Source organism: Melopsittacus undulatus, chromosome 3 (genome assembly GCF_012275295.1).
Source record: "Melopsittacus undulatus isolate bMelUnd1 chromosome 3, bMelUnd1.mat.Z, whole genome shotgun sequence".
NCBI lineage: Eukaryota > Metazoa > Chordata > Aves > Psittaciformes > Psittaculidae > Melopsittacus > Melopsittacus undulatus.
In genome coordinates this window covers 98,516,300-98,537,648 of record NC_047529.1, presented here as the reverse complement: position 1 = coordinate 98,537,648, position 21,349 = coordinate 98,516,300, and the positions used below count along the sequence as shown (strand labels likewise).

Here is a 21,349-nt window from a genome sequence, read left to right as displayed (position 1 = left end):
CTTTTCCACTGTAAAGTGGAGGAAGAGCAGCAAGGTCGCCAGGTGCAATCTTCTGGGCTTTGAAGGGTCAGTGTCCTCTGAACATAGGGAGGAAATAGGGTTGTCTTTGTGCAGAGAGGGCACTACTGCTGTATGTCATAAGGAAGACTATGTCTCAGGGAAAGGGGACAGGGACTTGAATAACAGAGCTTCACAAGGATGTTTCCACTTTTATTTTAAATTGTACATGTGAGACTAAGTCTCAGATCAGGATTCACTGATTGTTCAGTGAGCAGAAAATCCCTCTGTCATTTCAAAGGAGAGCCTTGGAGGGGAGCAGTATCCCAACAGCCAGGCTTGCATGGCCTTAAGCACCAGATCCCATCTTCCCTACTAAAGGAAAGGCTGCAGTGCCATGCAGGAGCCTTGGGGAATCCCTGAGGACCCACAATCACTGTCTGCAGGCAGGAATAAACCCTTCTCTCACCTCAGCAGCTACTGGCCCTGCAGTGACAGGGCTGATAGCTGAGGTGATGGGAAAGCCAGGCACAGAGCCAGGAGGGCTGCCTAGGCTCAGCCCAGGAGGAAGTCACTGCTGTCCGCTGTGCAGGAGGTGCTGGAACAAGGAGCCATCTTTCTGGCTTAGGCGAGTGGGTGAATCCAGCTCTGCCACTCTCCCAGCCTGCATCACCAGCACACGGTCTGAGTCCAGGATGGTGTTCAACCTGTGGACAGCAAATACCAAGACACATGTTGGTGTATCTGAGGAGAAACCCTGAATACTGCTTCCCCTGCTGTCAAGGGGTGTCCCAAGATATTGCCAACATCAGCATCTGTGGACCATCTCCCTTTGCACTCAGGGGCACACTGCAGTCCAGCTCCCAGAAAGCCTCTGCATGCTGCTGAAATGCACCACCTCTTAGGAGAGCACAGCAATACAGTTCTGCTGCTGGGCACAGCAGGCCATCAGGAGCACAGAGGAAAGCTCTCTGGAGGGAAAGCTCAGGGCACACCTGATTCTAGGGTTGCACAAGATGTCTCTGTTCCACAGGAGAGTTATTGAGTTGCTTGTGTTTGCCCCTACATTTCCTCACCTGCCACCTCCTGAGGGCTGCAGAAGTGGACTTGAGCATCAGCTGCCACTCCCCAGCTATCTGGCATCTCTGCTTACACTGTCACCACCAGTGGACTTGTAGTTGCCAGACTGCCAACCACCACACCCACACCACATGTGTGCGCCCTGTTCTGACCAAATTACTAAGCATGGCAACAACCTCTGGCCCTGGGGAGGGAAGACAGGGCAGTAGGAATGTCTTTGCACAGTCATGTCCTGTTCAGTGCTGAACTACAGCCCTATAAATCTGGAAGACATTGTACACAATTTGAACAGGCAGAAAGTATTGTGGAGTTAAGGACTTTGGTTACACATCCATCCCCAAAAGAGTGCCAGGCTGCATCACTGGAAGTGACGTGGAGGGGCAAGTGACAAGTACTGTATCATTTCCCAGCCTAGATTTTCACCCAATCATCCAATTATGGTTCACCCAAAGCTGAATGGCATGGAAGAACCACGGGTACAAAACAACTCCATTACCACTGCTCTTTCTTTACTGCTCTCCCCCATCTCTCCTCAATCCAGTGCAAGAGGGGCCAGGGCCATCTTCAACCCAGTCTTGCTGCCTCACCTTCTGCCACTCCTTCCTCTGCTGGTTCTCCTCTCTAGTTACTCCTCCATCAGAGGTGGCCTCCCTCCACCCAACCCAAGCACACACCTCAGCCCACGGTGCTCTTACCTTTCTACTCTATTTAGGCATAATATCCCTAGTGTATGAAACACATTCCCTCCACACTCCTCCTGCCTCCGTCCTATCTCATGCATTTAACTAGACCCACCCAATTCACTTTCCATGCCCAGCCCACCCTGTTACCCACCCCTCCCACTTCTGTGCACCAGGACACCAGCCCCTGCTTATTTGGTTTTTATTTTTTTGTGGTATCACTTGTGTTTTGAAAACACCCTCCATACAACTGCATAACCCTCCTCCAAACTCTTCTCCATTTGGCATGAGTAAGAGCACCCTGGGCAGATGGCACTACCTAATGCTGACCCATCCCTTCCCAGTATCCACGGTATTCATGTTTTGCCCTCCACCCTCCGCCTGCAACTAGCTACTCTCCCTGCTCTAACTCTAAATTTCTCATCTGCGGGGCAGACATTGTTGCTGTGTTTTGCCTGGTCTTTGGAAACAAGACACCCAGCATTCTGCCTGCCCAGGAACTGGCTGCAGCCCTTAGCCACGGCTGTCCTGTAGTGCCCTCTACTGAGCCGGAGATACCTGCTCCTACCCGGTCTCCGTGCTGCTCCTTTCCACAAGACAGTTAGCTGTCCATTACTCCTTGCTCTAAACTGGCAGAACCACGAGGTCCCATTCACTCCCCAGTCCCAAGCAGCAGCGCCCAGGAAGAGCCATCTGCCATACAATGCGGCTTTTTGCCCTTTGCTGTCCCCCAGTTCCTGGGTACAACATTTTCACATCCAGTTGTTCTCAGCACCCACGGCAAATAAAGCAAAAAAGGCAAGTAGGCAAGATCCTGCCTTTTGCACTTGAAAAGCCTCATCATAGAGTCCTTCCTGCTCAGCTCAAGGCCCCGGCATGGTAGAATAGCTCCACCTCTTCCTGTGAGTGGTGGGATGAATTTAGGCACAGAGTGCTGCTTCCTCCGTACCTGTGAGCGATTGTCAGAACAGTTTTGTCAGCAAAGCGCTGGCGGATGGTCTGCTGCAGCAGCTGGTCTGTCTTCTGATCCACACTGGCTGTGGCTTCATCAATGCACAGTACCTGCCAGGGGCAGAGAGTAATGGGAGCTCCCCAAGCGCCTCACAGGACACCCCAATCCCTCCCGAGGGAAAGCCAGAGGAGGTAGCACAGGATGTCTGCTGCCATCACACCCCAACTCTGGAGGACTCTGCTGCTTCCACACACCCATCAGCAGCTCACATTCCCCTTCCCCCCTGCTGTGGGGAGGCAGAACACTCACCTTGGCCTTCGTCAGGAGGGCTCTCGCCAGACACACCAGCTGCCTCTGGCCCACAGACAGACTCTTTCCCCTCTCCCCCAGCTCGCTGTCCAATCCACCTGTGGGAGTCAAGCTCAGCAGTCACACCACCAGGCTCTGCGCAGGACCCCAGACAGCTTCCCCAGCCTGGGGCTTTCCCAGAAACACTCAATATCCCAATCCTGCTCAAGCCCAGGCATCAGGAAACAGAGCCTTTATGCTTGGATGCAAGCAACATGTGGCACAGAAATGCCACAGTCCCCTAGAACTAGGGGCTGGCTTATCTCTCAGGCTCTGCTGTAACATCCACTGGGGCCAGGTGTCATCAGCAAGATCCTGCCACCCAATCCATCATCTGCCAGTACCTTGCCACTAACCCTCATGGAATGCCACTAACTCCCACAGACCTGTTCCCACCCTGGTCCTTGTGCTCATCTAACCAGCTCCCTAATGCATTCACCTGGCCCTTTTCCTCATCTCCCTGACTGAGCTAAGGCCTTCTGCCCTGTCTCGGTACCAGGGCTCACCAGCTGCTTCTCACTGGGTTCAGACTCACCCATCTGAATAATAGTATCCCACAGATGGCACTGCTCTAGCACCTCCTGGAGCTCAGCATCTGTCCGTTTTCCCTGGGGGTCCAAGTTCTCTCGGATTGAGCCACTGAACAGAAACGGATCCTGGGGGATGATGGCCAGCCTAGATCTGCAACCAAATGAGAGCTGAGGGCTCATGGGGTGGGTTCCACAGAAAAACAAAGGCCTGCATTTTTTCCTTCCTGGGGTGGGGTGTCTGCTTGCTGCATATTTTAGAGGCAAAGAGACATAGGTAACACACTCAGCCTGGTTTCTTTAGCACAGCTGTTTAGAAACAACTGAGCAACTCATAAGAAACTGCCACAATCAGCAAGAGGGTGCCATGATTATAAGTCCTTTGCTCCTCATTCTTCTCTTTGGTACCCAGCCACTGGCAGCTCTCAGCCTCCAGCCCCCACCAGCTACCCTCCACTGTGCTCAGCCCTCCATACCTCAGCTCGTCCAAGCCCACCAGCTTGCTGTTGACACCATCTAGGAGAATCTGTCCTGATTTCAGCTCCAGCATGCGGAAAAGGGCCAAGAAAAGGGTGGATTTTCCAGATCCTGTGCGACCCACAATCCCCACCTTCTCTCCAGGGTAAATGGTGAAGTTCACACCATCAAGTGCATTAGGCAAGCCTGCTCGGTAGGCCAGGACCACTTGCTGGAACTCCACAAGCCCCCGACTTGGCCAGTCAGCAGCAACCTAAAAGGGATGCATAGGTGAGACAGGGTAGTGACCCACTATCATCTTCAGTCTCGCCTCCCCACAGGCCAAGTCCCATTTATCCCTCTGGATGGCTGTCTGGCTTCTGAGCAGACCCAATGCACAGCACTGCTCCAATTCCAGCCCCCTTCTAGGCTTGTTTTTCTCTCACAGCTTGGACCCACCACCTGTTCTGCTTTCCTACCCCTTCCCACCATTCCAACTTCCACCAACTCTGGCCAAAGATTCATCTCCCCCAGGAGACATACTGGTAAAGGATGAGCAATCAATGTGGTTTCTAAGGCAGAGGGACCTCCACTTATTAACTGGAACCCTGCAATCTCCCCAGGTGGCCAGTGCAGGGCACAGAGTCAAAATATGGGCCTGTCCTAGAGAACATATTTGAGCTTTTACCTGGACCAGTTTATCCTGGGGCTCCATGGGGATGTCTGTGCTGTATTCCTCTGTCCGCTCCACACTCACCATCATGGTCTCTGTCAGAGTGAAGCTGGAAATGAGGCCTGAGAGGAGGTTTGTGACTGACAGGGCATATGAGAGTGCCAGACCCACAAGCCCTGCAAGGACAAAAGCATAAGCAAGAATGTTATTGGCAGAGAAGGAGCTGGGATCTTGGTGGCAGGACAAAGAAACAAAGAAGTCAGCACCCTGGAGTCTGGGATCCCACTTGAGGATGGGGACACACAGGAGGAGAACACGAGCTGTGGGTGAGTTGCTGAGAGACAGGGAGCAGGAGCTCTGGATCTTATCCCATGTAGATAAGCCCATGTAGATAACTGGGCTAGGAGAGGAGGAACCCCTTGGTCACAGCCTAGGTGTGGGCACAGAACAATTCCTGGCAGCCTACCTGGATTTCCCAGTTGCTTCTGGTGCTGGATAATAGCAATTCCTGCAATAGCAGTCACCACAGCAACTCCAATCATCTGCAAGCGAATGTCCAGCCACTGCATTGCTGTGTTGCTGGCAAAGAGACAGTGCTGGTTCTGCTCCAGAAGCAGCTGATTCTCCAACTCAAACCTGGCAGGTACACAACAGAGGTTTACAGTACTTAACCTCCATTCCTGCTGCCCCAGACCACCCTATAATTAGCCCCATATCAGACAGGCCCTGGTATATAACTCAAAGCTCTGGCTCTCTGGGTGCTCTTTTTTCTACTCACCTTTGTGTTGCCCTCATGGCTCTGATACTGCTCAGTCCTGAGAGGGTCTCTGAGAAGTGAGTGTAAATAGGTGACAGGGTGATACTGTAAAGGCGTTTCAGCTCCCGGGATGTGCGCCGGTAATAGCGCTGGATGAAGAAGTAGAGGGCAGCCAAGGGGATTAAAATCAGACCAATCCAAGGGAGGCCATAGGTGATTATCACCAACATGCCCAAAAGCCCATACATATTGGCCAGAAAGATGTTGAGGATAAATGGCAGGCTGTCATCCACACTGTACATGTCTGAGGAGAAGCGGTTCAGGATCCGGCCTGTTGGTGTGGTGTCAAAGAAGGTAACTGTGGCCTGGCAACAAGGGAACCAAAAAGTAAGAACCATGCAGCTACAGTGAGATCCAGCCACAGAACAGTGCCCAGGAGATCAGCACCATGGGCAGCAGATAAGGCCACAAAGGGGTGGCTATGACAGATCCCTTCCTTTCCTCAGCTGAAGAAGAAATCTCAGATTCCAAAGCCAGCATCCACTTGCAGCCAAGTAACTCATGCTGTTTATGTGGTAAAAGGAAGAAGCCCTTCTGTGGTGAATGGCAGACAGCTACTGAGATAGCAGTGACTCAGATCCCATACTGGCCCATCAGCAGCCAGTGAGACAACCCTCTAATCCTAGTCTCTAATCCTATCTTCCAAACCTTTAATCCCTACTCTAGCCCAAGAACCCAAGGATGCCCCAAATACTAAAGAAAGTTAACTGGCACATGCCAGCATCAGCCCTAAATCTTGCTTAATGATTCCTTCCAATTTCATCTGAATCTGAGCTCATGATGAGTAGCAAAAGCTACTTTGATTCAATTTGCCTTCATCTTCCTATATATCTAAGCCTAATGAATAAATAGATGCAGGTGGTAGTCATGACTCCCCCACCATGGAATGGAACAAGGTTTAAGAGACAAATTTAGAACCTCAGCTCATTGGTCCTTTGTGCTGGCTGTGGTGCAGCCCTTTTTGGATATAATCAGCTAATACCAGCAGAAACCCTAATCCACCTCCCAAACCCTTACTCCCAACTAGGAGAAAAGTGTCAAGGCAGAGTGACTTGAAGAAGCCTCAGCCTGCCCTGGACTTTTTGACCATTACCTTTAGAGCCCTGTGGAGCAGTCGGTTGTGAATGACAGTGGCAGCATGGATAGTGCCATAAGCAAAGAGGAAGGCCCGAAGAATGGTGAAGAGGGAGTTGGCCCCTGCAATACTTCCATAAACTATCAGGTAAAAATTCACATCCAGTGAGCCATTGGAAGGGGCTGGGGTGGTGTCCAAAGCCTGAATGGGGGAGCTGGAACACAGAAGAAAGAAGATTAAGAATCTGCTAAGGTCCCCATGACAGTAAACTCACAGATAGGGCAGGAGAACCCAGGAGCATGCTCAAGGGAAAACCAGGACACTTAAACCTGATACTCCTGTGATACCCCTTTGGCTTGCTGTGACAAATGCTTTGATTACTATGCAGCTAGCATCCATCAGCCCCAGGCAGAAGCCCTTTGGGCCCCTCATCAGGTGAGATTTTGATTCGCTTTGTAAAAGCAGCCACTCAGATCCCCTGCAGTGGGGTGGTCAGTTTATCCCTGCTCTCAAAAAGGATCTTCACAGGAAATGCAGTTAAAGGCAAAAATGGGAGTGTGTTCCTGTTGGCATCTCCTGACCAGATTCACTTACACAAGCCCAACAATGGAGAAGAGAAGCAACTCTGGGGAAGGTGGGGAAGCTGAGCAGACCATCACAGAAGTATTTGCTGTCTGGGATATGCTGGAGATCCAGTGTGAGAGCCACCAATCTGAAATATTTCTGGATGCTACAAAGAAAGACAGACTACATAAAGAGGGATTCAACCTTCCAATCAGCAAATATGAAGCAGAAAAGCTGGAGGGGAAGCTCCTGGACAACTTTTGTTATTGCCTCACTGCCCAGTCTAGTTGTCCCCTGCCTGCATGCTCCACTGTTAGTAGTGAACTAGGAGCAAGGTAACAGCCTTGAGCTGCAGCAGCAACAGGGCAGTGCTAGAGAAGCAGACACACAACTGCAGCAGTAAGATGCCAGATCCTGCTGCCACATGCACCCCCTCACAACTGTGATATGTTAGCCTGGGGAAAAGAACAGGGATCTTTCTGCTGTAGGGAGAGCAATTAAACCCCTAGCCTCTTTTATTCCCTGGACTCCACACAACCAGGGAATGAGAGGCAACGAATGTCTAAAGAGAGGTGTGCTGCTGGGCCATTCCCTCACCTTGCATCAGGAACAAAGAGAAGAGAATGGATAATGCCAAGCAGCTGCCCACTGCCAGCCAATATGCCTTGTAAACCTGAAAAGCTACTGCCCCTTCTTTCTTCTCTTCCTCCTTGTGGATTAGATGATTGTTTGGGGTTGTTTCTTCTGCCTCTATCTCTACAGCCTCTTCTTCACCCTGTTCATTAGGGGCTGTGGGAATGGAAGTAAAAGCAAAGGTCAGTGTAATGTAAGTTCTTCCTGCAGCTGCTCCTTGCTGTGTATAGAGCAAGTCTAGGCTATGAGGGAGACTTTTTTTTCCTCCTCTTTCCTCTTTCAAGATAGTGCACCAATCCTGGCAGACCTTCAAAGCTGGACCACAAGTGGGACAAGATTCAAACAGTGCTCCAGACTAATATCCAATGACACAAGGGCTTCCCCTCCTCTATGCACACACTGCTCCAAGGCCAGCAGCTGTCAGGTACAGGTTCTGTCTGGGTGGTCAGCTGAGCTGTGCTGGCCCAGTCCCCCTCAAGTTTGCCACATACAGACCTTTATTCTTCTGCCTCTTGTCCATATTCTTGAACTTGGGGAAGAATTCCACGAGTGGCAAGATATCGGCTGGTGTACCTGGAAAGAGAGACATATAAAACTTCAGTCTGGTAGGAACAGCTGTCAGTTATTCACTGCCTCTTGCTATGAAATGGCAGTTTTGTTCTCTCATAACATTTCCTGTTTTCTCTCACAGTACCTGCACCCTTGAAGGCCCTGCTCCATATAACCTGCTATGGCCTTCTGCCTTAGCCCCCTAGCTCTAGGGTATCCTGTTTTATCTGTGCATCTGCACATTCCCTTCCACCCCATCTTTGCCCACAAGCAGAGTCCTCAAGCTCTTTATCACAGGGTTCCCACTAGTTAATCCTGCTCCCTCATGTCCATCTTTGCTTAAGCCATTTCAAGACTGACACACAGCCATGAATGAATGCATGACAGGACAGCTAGTGTACCTGTCTTAATTATTCTGCCATTGTCTATCAACAATAAGGCATCAGCCTTCTCCAGAAACTCTGTCCTGTGGGTGCAAAGGATCCTGGTCTTGTGTTTGAGAACTCCAAGAATGCATTTCTGCATAAGATGGTTGGCTACCTCTGCATCAACAGCAGCCAGGGGATCATCAAGGAGGTAAAACTCTTTCTCCTGAGAGGGAGACAAAAGACAAGGATACAGTTGCAGGCCCTGCTGTAATGAAAAGTGCAAGTGCTGCTGTGTGGTGAACCACCAGCACATTTAGGCCAGCACAATGTGGTTTAAGACATGCTGCCAGAACACACTGTAGAGCTGGGTACTTCCAGCTTCTTTACATCTGACTTAGCACTGGGCACAATCTGCCACAGCATGACTGCTTTGCTATTTACCTGGTAAACGGCTCTGGCAAGGGCTATTCGAGCTTTCTGTCCCCCACTGAGTGTCACACCATTTTCACCCACCTCTGTCTGGTCACCTGCTGGTAAAATCTGAAACGTTCAAGAAAATATGCTTAGAAGGGACAGGAAACTACTGGGGACCCAGAGCCAGGACAGTGGGGAACCTCCCCTGCCTCTGGCAATAATTCCTTAGGGTGACACCTTGCCAAAAATTAAATCATGCAACAGTCTATACACTGGTTCTGCAGACAATTGGCAAGCTTGGCATTTATGCAACTAAACTCTCTTACACGCCACAATATGGTGGCCACATCTGAACTATCTACTGAGAACAACTTCTAGTCTAAGATAACTGAAATAAATAAAAATAAAACTCAAGTAAGTATCTTGCCTTTACAGAGTATTTGTAGCTCCCACCAAAGCAAACAGTTGCTCCTAGTGCTCGTCACATCAGAAAATCAGGCACCAGGTTATAAACTGGGAGGAGAAGACTAGCTTCCTACCATATATAACAACCAGGTTTGGTGGCTAATACAGCCATAAGGCTCAAATTCAGTGAATTATTGAAAGGAGCACTACAGACTCAGCCCTTCCAGATCCCAGGGAAGTTCCTTCTTATCCAAAAAAGCATCAGCTGCTGATAGGCTCTGCCTGAAAAACCCAGCTGTCATCTACTCACATTCAGGTCCTCAGAAAGGGCACAGGCCTCCACCACCTCCTCATACAGCCTTGCATCATATTCTCGCCCAAAAAGGATGTTCTCTCGGATAGTGGTAAACTGTATCCAAGGCTCTTGTGTGGCCAAACCAAATCCTTGCTCCAGGTCACTAACATACACTTGTCCACCTTGTCTGCAAGTGCACCAGAAGTGGGTAGAAAGGACAACAAAGGAGAACTGTTGGCAGACCAAAATGGCTTACAAATAAGGATGACACTGGATAGTCCCTGCCTGCTGTGGCATGGAGGGACCAATCAGGGAGAAGTCTTTAGGGTACTTACTTAATGAGCTCTCCAGCAATGGCTGCAAGTAGAGAGCTTTTCCCAGAGCCAACCTTCCCAATAACCCCCAGAAGCATCCCCTGCAGAGGGAAATGAAAAAGAGCAAGGTGATGTGCTAATACAGAGTGGCTTGTCCAGATTTCTTGAGCCACTGTAAGAAATCTGACTGCTGTTACAAACTAGGATTATCTAACAGGTTCAGCAGTAGAGCTGGGTGAAGTAGTTGGGTAAACCAGGCTCCTGGTATAGCAGGACACAAGTCTGTGCTCCCTGCCCAGTCCTCTCCTTCAGCAGCGATAGAAAGCAGAGGGAGCTAGTCTATCTCTTGTCTGTAAGCCATGCCTGAATCCCCTCCAGTACCCTTCAGCACTGAGAGTTGTGATATGTGCCTCTTGACCAAGAGAAAATTTTGATGCACAGCTCATAAGACCAGGAGAACATGAAAACATGCTCTCTCTGCTCCGTTCTCTAGTGCCATTCTTCTCTGTTACCTCCTGCAGCCTTGCTCACCTTTCTCACTGACAGGTTCTCAATGTGCAGTTGCAGACTGCCTGTGGATAAGGGCTGCCTGGTACTTTCCTCCTCAATTGGCACCCATGAGAAGGATGCACATTGCATCTCCATGGCAACAGCAGCACCTGAAGGGCTATCTGCAAGAGAAAAGCAGCATAGCATTGCACTACTATGAGAAGACCAGAAAATTAAATGCACCTGGCATCAGAGATACTATCAGCTTTGCTCCCAAATGAATGAGGCCACAGACAAGGCACTGCCATGATGCCCTTAACCCAAGCACAAAATGAGATGCTTGCCTGCTAACCTGCCCTTAAATTTACACCTCCCTTCCTCCAACCCTCCCGTTTCCAGCTCCCACCAGACGCACATGGTGACCTGTTGGCTGTCATGGAGACACACGAAGGATAACTTGTTGAAGGTAAAAGAATAGCAGGGAGCTGGCAAAATGCCAGGAAGGAAAGAAAAGGAGCAGGAATGCTTAGGAGAGGGGCATGCATGCAACCCTTTCTGCCAGGCAAAGCCAAGGTTGTTGATGATTTCATTTTCAGAAGACCTTTGGACAGAGGAAGCAGTAGCTTCTTCTAAATGGACACTAACAACAGGGTTTTGTGAGGACAAGCAATAGCCTACTATTGTTAAAGAGGAATGCTGCAGCCTTGTCTCCCATTTTCCACAGACATGAAGTGCCTTCACTCTGCCCCCGACAACTGAATGTCTTGAACGATAGGGATGACAGCCAGCCGCTCTCCAGTACTGCCCCCCGGCCTCACACCTCAGCTCTCTGTTCCAAGTGTCCTCTGGCCAGGGTACCAGGCCCAGCAGCATTCTCTGACATTACCTAGAGCATAATAAGCTTCCGGGTCTTGGTCCACAAGTTCAAGGAAACACTGGATTCGATCCAGGGAAACTTTAGCTTCCAAGGTCCCATTCAACACCCACGGGAAGCTGTTGAGGGGCAGAATAAGCATCCCGACAAGGGCCAATGCTGTGAACACCTGCATGGGTAAGGAAATAGCCATGAGTTGGAGGCAGGACCTCCCTCGCCTCTTGTATTCTCCAAATAGCTTAATCAGTGAGAGCCTGAAGAGCTGTGGGGAGACACAGGCTGGGGTTATTTCCCAGAGACTGCAGCCCCACTGTAAATTGTCCTCTGTATGAGACAAGACTGGAGCTCTCCCTACTACCTACTCACCTTTGTGGCAGTGAGCTGGTGACCCAAGAGGACATAGGTGATGAAAATAGTAATGGAAACTACAACAGGCAGTGCTGCCCACAGATACACACACACAGCATCCAAGTACTTGATGGCTTGTAGCTTCTGTAGCTCTTTATCCCGGCAGGCATTTATCCTGGCGCTGAAGTGCTTCTCCCAGGCATAAAATTTGATCACACGAATGCCACACAGGAACTCTGTCATTAGCTGCAGGAAAAGAGGAAACTCACATAGAACAACCAGTGCTTGCCTAACACATCAAATGTCAGCTAGGCATCTGGGCAGGGGCCAGGTTTGCAATTGCCTCCTGTTAAGGGCCAGGCTAGAGATACCAGGAACCAGTCACTGCTATCAAAGACATAAACTCAAGTGGCAGCTACTGGGAACTTTGCTTTTACTCATTCCACGAGCTTTTTCAACGACCTGTGCCATGTATGGCTCCGGAAAAGGCAAAATATTACCCTACTTCACAAGTGAAGGATGTGCAACACAGGTGATAGCATATGTGGAATTACTATCCCCAGCCTGGATGCCATTTACGTCCATTGACCTTACAGCACCTTGAGATAATAACACCCGACCCTCAGGCCGCTGCTGCCCTGGCACAGCTAGCCTGTATCCAGAGGCTGACTGCCGCACATCCTGCAGCTCAGCTGTCCCATTAACATACTGTCCTTTAATCCCTGCTCTCAGGCCAACTTGTGCAGAGCAAGCTGAGATGTGTTTGTACTCAACACAAAACTAAACTAACAAGACAGACTTCACTCAGCAAACCTCTCCTTCATAGCTGAAGAAAGTCCAGCTTACCCATTACAGCTTGATGCACCTTGTGTTGGGAAACGAAGTAAGTTTACAGCTCATAACAGTTCTAACATGGAGCTGACTTACATTTAATACATGATGGAAATGGTGAGTGAAAGTGCTGTCCCTTGCATTTGAAATACAAGGCTAAAAGGTGGGAATCTAATGTCTGATGTGGCAAGGACATGGCACAGCAAATATGCAAAAATCTGTGGAAAAGATGACTGAGGGTGCTAAGCTTGAAGCAGTATAAAACCACTACATTCATGATCATTGCCTTTGTCCAGACGGCAAGCCACCTCACCACGGATGGTGGATGGAGCAATCCCAGATGGAAGCATCTCTAGAGAAAGCAATCAGGAGTCCTATACCTTGAGTACTACATGCAGAAAATAAACCTGCAAGGGAACTTGCATTGGCCCAGGGAACAAGACAAGCATTAGAGGTTCACTATCTTGTGGGTGGTGAAACTACATCACCCTGAAATACTTTTGAACCAAGTGTGTGTGCTCCCTCTAGCATTTTTCCAACAGCTTTGGATCATCACAAGCAGCCAAAAAGCTGATGTTCCGGGAGCAAATATAGCAACAAACTCAGAGAGAAAATCCTGAAAGAATTAATGTCCCAGAGCGACCAGCTTGCCCTCACCTTGACTCGTGCATCCTTGTGTTTCAGCATCTCCTTGTTGTTCGTCATGATGTAGTTAGCTATGACCTTGTTTATGGGCACAAGCAGCAGTGCCAGGGCCAAGCCTCCCAGAAATGCTACCCCCACTTGCTGGTAGAGGAGGTAGAGGGTAATAGCAAACTGGAAAGGCAGGCTCCACACCTCATGCAAGCTGAGGCAGAAGTTGACCAACCTGCTGGTGTCTGTGCTCATGAAGTTGACAATTTCCCCCACTGTGAAGCGCGTAACACTGGCACTGCTGACACGCAGAGCCTTGTGGTAGATGGCGGAGATGACGGCAGCCCGCACCATCAGTGTCACCTTGTTCACCTCATAGCTGAACTGGTTCCGCAAAAGAGCACCCAGGAAGGAGCCAGCAAAGAGCCCGAGGGCATAGAGCACCCCATGGCTCAGGGGCTCCTGCCGTGACTCCATGAAGTTCACCAGCAGGTTCAGAAGCAGAGGACCTGAGAAACCCAGCAGGTTGCCAGCCAGCTTAAGAAGTCCAAGGGAGTAGAAACGAAGCCCAAAGGCTGCATGAAGGGCTGAGAAGAGTTGCATGGCCTCCTGGCCACCGGTCAAGCTGTCTGGGGCATCGCTATTCCCATCGCCTCCAGCAATGATTGAGCTAGTAAGAGACACCGTCTCCTCCTCTACTTGGTGCAGAGCTGCCTTCTTCTGCCAACAAGAGTAGAACCGCTCACAGACCCTGGCAGCCTCCAGCTGGCGAGGAAGTACACGGACATCCTGTGGTTGGTTCAGCTTCCACTGATAGCCACATTTCATAAGAGGATTCATCCAAATATAAAAGAAGCGTGAGAGCCAGCTCTCACCATCCTCTGACACTCTCTGCTGATCAGGCACTAGGATCCCTGGCTCTGAGATGAGCTGGTCTTGTTGCCAGGAGCTATTGATGGAGAGGAAGTCTTGCCTGCCAGCAGTGGGGAAGAGGTAGGCTATCACATACACAAGCAGAGAGGCCAGCTGAAGGCAGAGAATGGCGAACCTGGAGGAGGCAGCAGGGTGGGCAGGTGACCAAGCTGTCCCGCTTTGGTAGTACCACACCAGCGTGATGATGAATGAGGGTATGGGCAAAAGAGTGAGGAGTGCCAGGGCCGCAGGGCCTCTGGTAAAACTGTAAATGGACTTGCAGAGTGTGAGAAGAACGAGGCTGTGTGTGAACCATGTCAGGGCAGCAGTGCCATTGGCAAGCACTTCCAGGTACAGAGGGCCCAGCTCCTGCTGAGAAATGGTGGCTAGGATGGTATCAACAAGGAACAGGCCAGCAAGTACTAAGGATGCGGTGATTCTGCATCCCCATCCTGGCCTGCAAGGCATTCGGGAGCTGATTCTTAAGGAGGAAAGAACAGAGAAAAAATTTACAGTTGAAATTCCATCACCTCTCAGTCAGTACTCTCCTTTCTTCCTGTCCTTTTACCCTCTTTACTCATTCACTCATATTTAAAGTCCTGGATTCACCTCCCTTGATTTGTAGCTTTTCAGAATGTTGGCACTGCTCAACTACATCAGGCCAATATTGCCCAGTATCTGATCAATACCAGAGATTCAGGTGCTACCAAAGAATAGCATTTATCTGCACAAATTTGTTTGCAAACTGTGATATTTCATGGGCAAACCGGACTGCAGACCTTGAGGACTAACAATAAAGTTATATTTAACTTCTTTAGCACCAATTCCAGATGATCACGTTCTCTGTGTCTCATCTGTGGTCCTTGATTTCTCTTGTGTTTGTGATATTTTGTCTAGAAGCATTATTTCTATCACTGTTGGTTTCAGTGATGCTGCATATGTAAAGTCTCTAATTTATAGCCCAACAAAATATTTCATTATCATTTGGTTTATTACCCTTTGAACATTGCCATGTTTATGAATTTCAGAAGAGGGTAAACAGAAAAACAATTTCTGTTTTCTCTGAACGCCTTGTTATGTTATTTACATTTTCCATGCCACCTTGGATTTATATTCTCTCCCAGAAGACTCTCAGTTTCCCCAATCTCCATTCACTGAAATTCTTTTGAAATATTTTCTCACTATAATCACTATAGTGATTTTATGCTCACTACCCAATTCGTTCTTTCTGGATTACTTTCTGAAGGGACCAGCATTGTACAACACACTCTGAATTACAACGGATGCTGACAAACATAATAACTTTATAATATTGCGTTCTTCTCTAATTATGTATTAAGCACATACATTATTAAGGAGAGCTAATTTCCAGCCTTTCCACCTCACCTCCAGTTCTGTATAATAACCAAGCGTGAGACAAGTTAGTTGTCATACCTTGGAGTGCCAAGGAAGCAGGCACTGACCACTGCAAGGACCACATGAGGAATCACATTTAATGTCAGCTGGTTAAAGCAATGGCCAATGCTGCCATGAACCCACACAGGGAGTGGATCCTCTGGGCTGGTTCCACACAAACCAGCCAGGATGTTCTCCATCCTTTGCTGGGAATTCAATCTGAGAGACAGGAGCTCCTAGGGTAGAAGAACAGCATGAGGTACAATAAAAAGGGACAGCCCCAGCTCAAGGTGAGCTGTGATAAGAAACAAGCGCAGGGATAGAAGCAACTTCCTGGGTCACACAGCCCAGGCCCTGCTGTTGTGCACTTGCTGTCTTAACATCTACTCCACAAAACAATCAAGCTCCATCTTAAACTATATCATGTTTCTTGTCCCCATAAGCCACCCTGGGACCCCAGTGCTCTGGGAATTTGATGCTTTCTGCTTATTTCCAGGCTGATTTATTTTCCCATGGCCTGTTTATCCTTTGGAAACTAACATCAGCAAGCATTTGCCTTCATATTGCTCACTTGAAAAAACATTTTGAGCTGCTTAAACAATGATCTATCCATTATATGTACATCTTCAAAGAGAGCATGTAACTTCAACCACCCTCCAAGTTGCTCTGGAGGATGCTGACGCCCAACCAGAAGACCAGGCAGTTCCTTCAGGCTACCCAGGGGAGGCACACCCCCAGGCCTCCCTCCTCGGTGCCGCCCCCCGGGGCTGAAGCACACCCGGGAGGGCCTCGGCTTTACACCGGCTGCCGTTCGCACCGGCTGAGCCCATCCCCAGCCCGGGGCCGGCTGAAGGACACAAGCTCGGCACGGGAGCCCCCTCCCAGCCTGTCCCACCGGGCCGCACCATTACCCACCCCCCAAAACCCCCCTCCGCACGGCGAACTTTGACCCCTGCCCCTCGCCGTACCTCGGTTGGTCCCGCCCCCCACCTCCGCTCTCACCGCAGAAGGGGAGGTCGCAGCGCCACCCCGTGCGCCCCCTGTGGGCCGGGAGGACGCGCCGCAGCCCTGGCAGCGGGGCCGCAGGGAGGCGCTAGCGCCTGGGCCACCTATCAGGAGGTGGGAAACGAAGTGGGGACGCGCCTCAAACCGCACCGGCGGAGCAGGAGGCAGCTCCAGGCTGCAGGCGGCGGGTAAGGTCCCTGCGGCACCGGGGAGCAGTGATCATCTGTTCCCAAGCAGCTCCAGCTCAGCAGCCTGTAACGCGCCGTGCCGCCGGCGGGCGGATGGCGAGCACAGGGAGCGTCAGGGATTCAGGTCAAAAGCATGAGGGCGAGAGGAGGGGTAGAGGGAAACACGTCAAAGACGCGCAGCTAGTTCAGACCTTTATCTTCTAGTTAAAACAACCCAAAAATCAGTCCGCGGTCATAAATTAACACGGTTTTCACCAAAAGTCCTCAGCTCCTCCGTTGTGCTCTTATTTACTCCCCCTCCTGCTATCACATCTGCCCCACAGCATCTGGTACTCTGGACGTTTCTACATCGACACTTGTTACATGCAGTGTCACTGTGTCGATGAGCACAGGAATATTTACGTACTGCTGTGTGTCCAGAAGCCAGCACCAGCAGGGGTAGCCCAGGCACTACTTCCATGGATATAAACGTACTGTTATACGGACAGTATTCATTGCTCATAGCAAATGATACAGGTGCAAGAGCACTTTGCCAGCAATGGATCAGTATGCCCAAAGCAGCAACACTCTCAGCGCAGCAGGTAACCGTTGTAAAAAGCCAGATCATTGTCTTAGCTTAATACAATCATCTGAGTAACACAAAGCTGTGCATGTTGCATTGGGGGTGAGTAAATGCTCAGCTTCCCAGATGTCAGAAAACGAGAGAACATCCAGCCTCATCCCTGACAGGCAAGAACAGGAGTGTGCAGTAAACGTCACCACACCCACCCGGCAATTTTACCTGCTACTGGTGATTTTTATAGCAGATGCACTGAACACTTCCCCCAAGCCTTCCCTCAGTTCTCTCTCATACCAGGGTGAATAATTCATAACAGGTAGAAAACTATTTTCAGCATCAGAGGTACAATAAAGCATTCTCTGAACAGTATTATCAGTGGGATGCTGAGGAAGGAAAGTATCAGTAACATTCCTGTCTGAGAAAACAGAACAAGCTGGCTGAGGGAGTGTGAAGCAGCAGAGATATAAGCAAAAGCTTGTAGGCCACAGTACCCTCTGATCAGAGTTTCCTTGAAGGGAGCAGGACAGTGCAGTTCTCCTAAAACCATACACATGTGAAATACGAATTCACTTCTCTAAACAAGATAACAAGGTTTTATTAAGGGACAAAGTCAATAAAGCAAAAGCAAACAGCGCTGGGCGCATGACCGTAGCCAGAGGTGCGAATGATTAGTATTTGTTACAGGTTTATATACTTTCACAATTCCATTACTCACATACATATTCATAATCCCTGCATATAAGCAGGGAATATTATAATTAAGTCCAGTAATTTATTATCATAAGTCCCCTCCTCTTGGCATCTGCGCACTGCTCTTCAATAATTGTGGGCAGGGGTCTTGAGGATGAAGTAAGCAGTCTTCCTCATGTGAGTAGGGGTCTTCAAAATGAAGTAAGCAGTCTTCCTCACAGTGTACTTTTCACCTTTGGCACAGTTGAACGCCCCAGTAATCACACAACTTGCTAAAATCAGCCATATCTGTAATTATTCTGATAACTAGCAAAGACTTAAAACAGTGTGACCTTCCTGCAAAATTTATAGCAGGACAGGCAGACAAGGAGTATCCCAAGCTAGCAGATGTTTGGGAGGCTCTGTCTCTAAACTAACTGATAAGTAGAAGGATGGTGTGAAATAACTCACTCATGTTTAGTGGGGTCACTAAATCTTGTTATCTCACCACAGACTTACAACACAAACATTGTTCTTTAAAACTAAAGATACTTTAGAGGACTTGTGTGAAACAACGCACATTTAGTGGGGCCACTAAATTCTACAGGCTAACAACATAAACATTGTTCTCTTTCTACAACCTAAGTTAAGCTAAAAAGTACTTTATTTTACAGGCACTAGCTTTTCTTCTATCAAGCATGCAACCCCCCCCCCTTCTTTTTACCTTTACAGATTCTTCTACTATACGACTCCGTTTGTCATCTTGTGTCTTTATCGAGCTTTGTTTTTGTTACTATAAACTTGTATAGTTATATCCACATAACCACGTCTATAATTGCGAAAGCCAATACATTTATGTGTTTATCACACACACATATATACATGTCCTCGTTTAGTTGTTTTCTCTGAGCATTCTGACTTCTCACAACCCTGAAAGTAATCTTGGCCTGCATGTCAGAGTTGCAAGGCTGCCTTAGATACTGCTATAGATATTCCGTGCCTTTGGAAGTCTGCTCCATCTGCCACAGGTTATCCAAAGGTTTCTTGAATGAACTCTCCTGTAGATGCTTTGACAATAAGTTTCATGTCTTCCCTGCTCAAGGAAGCTTCACTTTAAAAAAATGGTGTGAAATCAGCAAACTCTCAAGACAGCAAAGAGGGGATGTGTGAGACTGAAGCATGAGCTGCACACAAGTGAAACTAAAAGTTTCATGGTTCTGATGTCTTACTTCCAAATGAAAAAAAACCCAAACAAAAAACTCCACCACAACAAAACACTCACTTCCCCTGACTGAGAGAAGTTCTCAGGCATCAGGACAAAGACAGTCCTTTTCTCTATTAAGCTGATCGCCCTCAGAGCTTTTCTATTTCAGACACATTCTGTTCTAGTGTTTTCCTTTTCCACATACTCTCCTAAACTCTTCATGTTGAAAAGCATGAACTTTTCCACTTCAGCTGAAAGATGGATAGCTTTCAGAGGCCACAGATCCCAGTTTGCCCAGCATTATCTATACTCAGATGGGAAAACAAACATAAAGGTTATTAAAAAGGCACCCTAGGAGAACACCAATCCATGCTGCCCTATCTGGTATCACTGGTGCCTGTTCAGTGTACATGCATTTAGACAGGAACATGGCAAGAATCTAAAGAAACATTCCTCTCCTTTGCGTGCTTCCTTTTGGCTTTCCCTTCTTCTGAATATTGCTGCCTGTGCCATTTACTGCTATGTATTTGACTGGTTTAAGATGTGCACCATGGGTAGTACAGGCTTGCGGGTATACAGCTTACAAAGTACCTTGTACACTATAAATAATCAGACACTTGACATTTATAAAAAATCAGAGCAATCAAAATGAAAGGGAAAAAAAAAACAACCAGTAACAGGTTTAATTTAATCCACTTTACAGGACAATGCAGGACAGATTTTATTCACTATTATCTAGTTTTTTAATTCTCTGGATTGGTATGCCCCCAGTGGGCAAGAGCTATCTGCCTTCTCTTAGGAGTCTATTTTGTAACAGATGACTTAATACGCCTCCCAGGACTCAGAATCAGGGAATGAGAGCAGGCTGCATGCCCAGTTCACTTCCTAGCTATAAGTAAATATTGAGCTGAAACAGAAGCCAGCCTAGACAAGCCTTAAATTCAGAACTATCAACTGTGGTTATTTTGCATCAATAGATGCAAAATCTCTGAACGCAATTGTCTGTTAGGATGAATTTTCTGTGCTCCCAGGCAGGGCGCTAACATCAGCTGAACCATCCCCAAGTTCCATGATGTCATGACCAGGGAAGGTTTGATTAGTTGGCTCAGTCCAAGACTTTTCATGAACAGGCTGCTCTGCCTGAACCTGAACCACATGCATATCTTGCCCTGTTTTCCAGGGGAAAAATTAATGCAAAGTTCAGGAGGCAAAAGGAGTGTCTTCCACTGCACAGCCTCAGGAGAACACTCATTTTGTCACAAAACCACAGAAACTGTTTCTGTTTTTACCAGCAGCCCAGCCATTTAACATTCAAGGGAGTGCTGCACGGTTGTCTCATGTCCCTGAATCTAGTCAGTCATAAAAAGGTAAAAAAGTTATAACCAGGGTCTTAGGTTTTACTCCGTTACTGCACTGCTTTTTAACCCAATGGTCCAATCTGACTTAACCTCAATTCTGATTTCTGCTTACTTGTTCATACTGAGCTACTGCTAACTTTTCTGATTCAGTTCTTAGTATTGTTTGCTCCCCTGACTTTCTTATCCAAGGGCTAACGAGAACTCAGAGACACAGTATTACCCCAACACTGCCCTCAGCACACAATTAGCTAAAAAAAGTCTCTCCAAGCAGCAGCTAATTGCAAGTTCAAAGATGAGCTTTGGAATTCCAAAGAGGAGTCTGGGAGCTGAACTTGTGGCAGAGCAGACTGACTGGCACCTCCTTTGTCCAGTGAGAGTCTGGAGTGCCAGTCACAGGAGTATTGCAAAAACCTCTGCAAAGCAGAGGCCCAAATTTCAGTACTGATTTGAGAAGTAATTTAACTGAATCTCACTATGGGTGCTCAGTCCCTTTAAAACCTTAACTCAGTAAAGCATGTGATTGAAACATGACACTGCAGCTAGTACAGAATGAGTTTATAAATTGTAATTGTAGAGTATGCTCAGTAAGATGACAGGGTGCTACAAAATGGTAATGAGCACGAGTCAGTCAAGTATTTTTCTCCAACCAATGGAATTTTTCTCTTCTGAACTCTTTTTACCATTCATTCCTTGAACTGTTTACTTACTGGTGTACTGAGAGATGCTTTAATGATCTT

The 21,349-nt window shown here is 48.3% G+C and overlaps 1 protein-coding gene across 1 annotated transcript; it reads right to left on the bottom strand.

Annotated features, from left to right (window-relative positions):
* Window positions 1-180: 180 nt before the first annotated feature.
* On the bottom strand, window positions 181-16,739 carry ABCC10 (ATP binding cassette subfamily C member 10). Its single transcript, XM_034060610.1, has 22 exons — window positions 16,598-16,739; window positions 15,669-15,865; window positions 13,347-14,715; window positions 11,877-12,104; window positions 11,523-11,679; window positions 10,679-10,818; window positions 10,169-10,248; window positions 9,849-10,020; window positions 9,161-9,259; window positions 8,753-8,942; window positions 8,298-8,375; window positions 7,767-7,958; window positions 7,200-7,335; window positions 6,624-6,819; window positions 5,492-5,835; window positions 5,180-5,349; window positions 4,729-4,889; window positions 4,061-4,314; window positions 3,593-3,738; window positions 3,019-3,116; window positions 2,707-2,819; window positions 181-704 (listed from the first exon to the last, which is right to left on the bottom strand). Exons 2-22 carry the CDS (start codon window positions 15,827-15,829, stop codon window positions 569-571), a joined length of 4,620 nt encoding a protein of 1,539 aa, XP_033916501.1. The 5' UTR covers window positions 15,830-15,865; window positions 16,598-16,739; the 3' UTR covers window positions 181-568.
* Between the last annotated feature and the right edge of the window lie 4,610 nt (window positions 16,740-21,349).

Coding starts and splice junctions, on each gene's coding strand:
- ABCC10 (XM_034060610.1), bottom strand. CDS start 15,829: ATGGAGAACATCCTGGCTGGTTTGTGTGGAACCAGCCCAGAGGATCCA. Junction 7,959..8,297: donor CAAGAGGCAGAAGAATAAAG/GTCTGTATGTGG, acceptor CCATTCCCACAG/CCCCTAATGAACAGGGTGAA. Junction 3,739..4,060: donor GTGGGCTTGGACGAGCTGAG/GTATGGAGGGCT, acceptor ATTTGGTTGCAG/ATCTAGGCTGGCCATCATCC.